The sequence below is a fragment of the Vicia villosa genome, linkage group LG7, assembly GCF_029867415.1.
Source record: "Vicia villosa cultivar HV-30 ecotype Madison, WI linkage group LG7, Vvil1.0, whole genome shotgun sequence".
In the NCBI taxonomy this organism is placed as follows: Eukaryota; Viridiplantae; Streptophyta; class Magnoliopsida; order Fabales; family Fabaceae; genus Vicia; species Vicia villosa.
In genome coordinates, this window is record NC_081186.1 from 85,945,412 (window position 1) to 85,950,714 (window position 5,303).

Consider the following 5,303-nt stretch of genomic DNA (forward strand, 5'->3'; position numbering starts at 1 on the left):
CATGGACATTGACAAAAAGGCTCAAAAGGGTTAACAAATGATCACACACTCACAAGGTGAATTGACTATTTGGTTATGGTGGTTGTGCTCAAAATGAAACAAAATGCCTTGATCCTTTTCATGCTTTCATAAAATCAACACAAACAAAAGATTAAGCATAATAAAATCCAGTTAAAACAATGATTGTGGCCTCCAGCATATGTGAATAATGGAAAGCTTCCTCACATTTATGGTTTGGGAACTAAAGTGATTCAATCAATAAGCAAGTAATGCAAAAGAATGAATGGCATGATAATTGTACAAATGAAAAGTTTCCTAAACATGCTATGCTATAGAAAGCGATAAATGAGTACCTTGAATTATACACTTCAAAAACATTATCCTACCATACATCCGCAAGTTGAAACACTCAAGCTTTGGAAAATCACCTCAAAAATCTTCGAATTACCGAACAAAATTTGAGTACAAACAACCAATAAAAGAATTAGAAAAATAAAACTAGTATCTACTACTAAATAGCCTTGGTGAAAGTGGGAAAAAGGAGTGAACCAAGTGGAATAGGAATCCCACTGGTACAAAGCAAGAAAACAAAATTTTACTGTCATCGCTTAGCGGAGCTAGGCTCGCTTAGCGGATGACAGAAAAACCTGAAAAATCAAAACAGAAACAGTTGTTCCAACTTTCCTCCACTTCACATAAATACTTCTTAATCCTAATTATAAACAACATTTACAACCGTTGGGGTGCTTCCCAACAAGCGCTTGTTTTACGTCGTTAGCTCGACGCCTTTATTGTTTCGGTGTTTGGAAAGTAGCTTCCTCCAATCATGCCATGGTGACGTCTCACCGCACAAGCCTAAAGAAAGTGTCCTAACCAACCACTCAACAAACGTTACGGGTACAAATATATACAACAATTATACGAACATAAAAGAAAACGCAAGTATACAATTATGTACACAAACCAACACATATGCACAAGTATGGAACACAAACAACTATTATCATAAAAAAATAGAAAAGCTGGTGAATGTTGGATTCACAAGTTGAAAAGTGAAGATTTTGAATAACGAACTAGTCCGATCTCAAAGTGTTTCACCAACATTCACCAACAAAAGTATACTTGTATGCAAACATATACAAGTAAATCTATATGGTGAACATAAACAAGTAACCATGTACAAGTAAATATATATACAAGTGAAACTATACAATATATACGATATATATACAAAGCTCAAAACCACGAAAACTATTGCGATGCAATTCACAACCATCCCCGGCAGCGGCGCCATTTTGTTGAATGCAGTATAGGGCAAGCAACAAAAAAGATTTGGAAATATTGATCCGGAAATTATCGTCCTCAGAGATGGAGAGATGCCATTCAACAGTTTCTACAGTTTAGAGCTTGGGTTTGAATGAACGAAAGGTAAACAAAGATATGGACAAGAAAAGAATAAACACATTCTTAGAAGAGAAATAACTTATCAGGAATGTAAATATATTCACTCTTCACAAACATACACTTACCAACCCGTTATACTAAACCTACGATACTCATATATGTCATCACGTATCTCTCACATAAGCGTCCATCTCTGGAGTACAAACGAGATAATCTCACAACTAAGGTTATCTCTAACGCGAAGTCGCGAGAACATCCGTATTCTCGCGTCGGCGATCTCTCGCGCGCCGCTCAAACATGAAAGCATTAAGTACAGATACCCACAGTGAATGCTAGCTCTAAATCTATCTCTAGAGTTCAGAACCAACAGATTATCATCCTAGATAAGGATTCTAGAAGTTTATCTCTAAAGCAACCCAAACCCCCAGCATAGAGCAAAAATCCAGGATAACAACAACACGGATTTGTAAAGCAAGTTAAATATAACATTATAATCGGTAAATATACATAAGATTCAAGTAAATATACTAACAAAACCAACACAAAGAAATACACAAAGAATAGAAGAGATAAACCAAACATCTTGCGGGTTGTCAGCTCCGGTTGATGAGAAATCCACCTCTGATCTTCCAAGTGCATGACCCGGTGTTGTTTTCTAAGCCAATCCTACTCTAAGAATGAAAATAATGGAGTTGGAACCAAAAACTCTCCAAAACCATACCCTAGAAATGTTACAAATGAAGAAATATAAACACAATTTCTGCTACGGCCGCTTAGCGGCCAAACCTCGCTGAGCGGACTACACGTATTACAAAAATATCTAGAACAGTAAACAGGGCTCTGCTTAGCGGCCAGAGCTGCTGCATAGCGGCCAGGAAAATTGGTTCGCCACTGAAAAGCGCGCTTAGACGCCGCTAAGCGGACCTCTCTGCACAAATCTTGCTTATTTGATCCAAAATCGCGCAATCGGAGCCGTGCCTTCGACACTTTATTCCTCGAGGCTCCAATAAGCATCAATACCTATAAAAACAAAGGAAAACTATAAACGGTATATAAAACATATGAAAACTAGATAATGTGAATATATACACAAAAGTGGGGATTTTATTACAAAAACGGAATGAATAGAATTGATAAGTGCCACAATTATATACTCAAAATAACAACATTTTGGCACTTATCAGAACCATAAAAAAATTAATGTGGACTGAGACTTTAGTTCCTATGCCCTAAGCTTGGAGGATGGACTATTGGACTAAGACCTTGATACCTTGATTATTTTTTTGTGGATATTTTGGAAGTCCTTGGAATTTACTCCAAGGCATTGGGTTATTTTTCTTTGTGTGTGCTGGTTTTTCTATATAAATTCCTTGAGGTGGAACGGGTCTCCGTTTGCGTTAACATTGTCATTGTTAGCCATGATGATCAGTAAGTTGATTGGAATTCACTTTGATCTTGTGGTAAGAGAGGATGGGGAAGCAAAATATTCCCACACACGGTGCCACTGATACTACCTGATCAGAATGGATTATCTTGACTTGCAATTTATTTAATTTAAGGGAATGAGGGGGTGCACCTGCAAGGTACTCTGATGACAACGTGAGAAAGAGAGCAAAGGAGCGTGAGTACAAGAGAGTGAGAGTATGAATAATGAATACCTGACCCTCTAGTGAAAGAGGGTATTTATAGCCCCAGTGCTGGGCCAGATCCTCGTTCTGGTCTTGTTGTGGAAGCCCAGAACATGGACTACCAGGATCCATGAGTGTGGTGGAGTCTAGCACGTGGTCTCCATCCTGGGTCAACCGCTCCGAAGTTCCAGGAGGGACACGTTGTTTTCGGAAGCGCGTAGACTCCATGATACTCGAAGGATTGAAGGTGAAGGAACCTTACAAGGAGGAGGGTCCTCGAGGTTAACGGGCAGCTGGACGCGTTTGTGTGTTACGCCTTCCCGAACCCTGTAGATGCTATTGGTCAGCTGGACATCTTTTTATATAGATTTTTGGGTTAATAGTAGTTTACCCCCTGTAATATGAACGTGTTTCGGTTTACTCCCCACCATTGCCAAAGGCAGATTTTGGCAACGGTTTTTCTGAAAAAACCGTTGCCAAAAGGTAGGGAGGGGAAAAAGCAAAATTCGCTAACATTAAAGGGGTGAATTACTATTAACCCTAGATTTTTTTTATCTTTACCAACGGTTTCTGGATTATTAAGAACGGATTTTTATCCTTGGTACATATCAAATTTATTCAAATGAGAAGAGGTATATGTCATTTTAAAATAGAATTAGTTCTGAATATTTTTTATCCTACGGTGGTTATTGAATTCTTTGATTTTTCACAATAACATTTTATAATGATGATGCATTTAAACAAGATTTCCACTTCTGAAATATCACTATTACATATGTACACCATTAACTTTACGAGTATATGAGCAACACCTTCCGCAACCATTGGCATATAACCCATCACAACAGCCGTTGTGGCAGTAACTACCTCGATTCCTTCTTCTCCCATATCTGCCACCACCATGGTAACCACCACCGACTCGGTGACCACCATAACCACCTCCACCACCACCATGACTACCACCAACTTCTGATAATAAACATTATATGAACATACATATTAGATTAATTTTACAGTATAGATATCCACTTGTTTCATGATTCATGTCTCTGTTATTACAATTATAAAATCTTTAAAACAAATTATTACAATTATACATGACAGTAAAAATGATTCATGTCTTAGTCATAAATTGTTTAAGGAACTTCTAATTGTGTCCCTTCTTATATTAGATATCTTCTCAATTTCACTTAGTAACATGATATATGTCACTCCACTGAATAACTTATTAAATATCATACATATACATATTATGTTTGGAATCATGTATTGAAGAGTAAATTTTATTATATCAAATTAGACGCCCAAACTTTTAAGTGAGGAAAAGTAGAAATATCATTCAAGCTCAGACTTCTGCATATGTCTTTTTAACCACAGATTGAGTTGTACTTATTGATTGTATTATGTTTTGATCAAAAAGATGTTGGGGTAAGAAAAATTAATATAAACTTACCAAAATTGCTCATGTAAAATATATATTTTAAACCAAAAGTAAGAAAATTAATGTATAGCTACCTCACCCTCTTTAATATTAGTGGATGTCCCAGATAAGTTCCGTGCGGACACCATTGAGAAGATATGAAGAACCATGACCAATATACTAAAAAGGAGGATGGCTTTTTTCGAATCCATTGTAGTCAAGAGTATAAACTTCACAAATCGATTCAAAAGGGATATTTGGTAGTTAAGTTTGAGAAAAAATAGTAAGAAAGTGTTGTTTATATACAATGGAGGAAGGAGGAAGCATTATGGAACCTTTACTTGGTAGTTGGGATGGTAGCTAGTCTGTATTAATTCCATCTTATCTTTAAAATTTGAAGTAAATAGTTGTTTTTTTGATGTTGATTGGTTTTGAGAAGTAAATAAGGAGAAATACTTGCATGGAAACTTAAATCCATGCTTTTAGGAACAACCAATAAAAAGTGAGAAAATTGAAATTTATTAAAAATTTAATTTCTTTTTTAATTAGCATCATGGGGGTGGTTGGTTTAATAGAAGAGGAGGACAATTTTATTTTAATCTTTTAATTAATAAAAAAATTGTGATTGGTTGTGTGTAAATCCAGGTGTTATGGTTGTGTTCATATAAGTATTTCTCTTTCCGGAAAATACTTAGATGGACACAACCATACCACCTGTACTTACACACAACCAATCATATTTTTTTTATTAATTAAAAATTAAAAATTAAATTGTCTCTCTCCTCTTTTATCTCAACCACCCCCATGATGCCAATTAAAAACGAGATTAATATTAAATAAATTTATATTCT

General features: G+C 35.9%; 1 protein-coding gene across 4 annotated transcripts; it reads right to left on the reverse strand.

The window, feature by feature from the left end:
• Nucleotides 1-525: 525 nt before the first annotated feature.
• LOC131617695 (glycine-rich protein DC7.1-like) lies at nucleotides 526-4,799 on the reverse strand. 4 transcript variants are annotated; one of them, XM_058888958.1, is made up of 2 exons: nucleotides 4,548-4,798; nucleotides 526-2,424 (listed from the first exon to the last, which is right to left on the reverse strand). In XM_058888958.1, exons 1-2 carry the CDS (start codon nucleotides 4,662-4,664, stop codon nucleotides 2,071-2,073), a joined length of 471 nt encoding a protein of 156 aa, XP_058744941.1. In that variant the 5' UTR covers nucleotides 4,665-4,798; the 3' UTR covers nucleotides 526-2,070. The 4 variants fall into 4 exon arrangements, 3 of the variants coding, with proteins under 3 accessions (XP_058744941.1, XP_058744942.1, XP_058744943.1); XR_009288658.1 differs by lacking the exon at nucleotides 526-2,424 and adding an exon at nucleotides 2,435-3,359 and having other exon boundaries at nucleotides 4,553-4,799; XM_058888959.1 differs by lacking the exon at nucleotides 526-2,424 and adding an exon at nucleotides 3,366-4,001 and having other exon boundaries at nucleotides 4,548-4,786.
• Nucleotides 4,800-5,303: the final 504 nt, after the last annotated feature.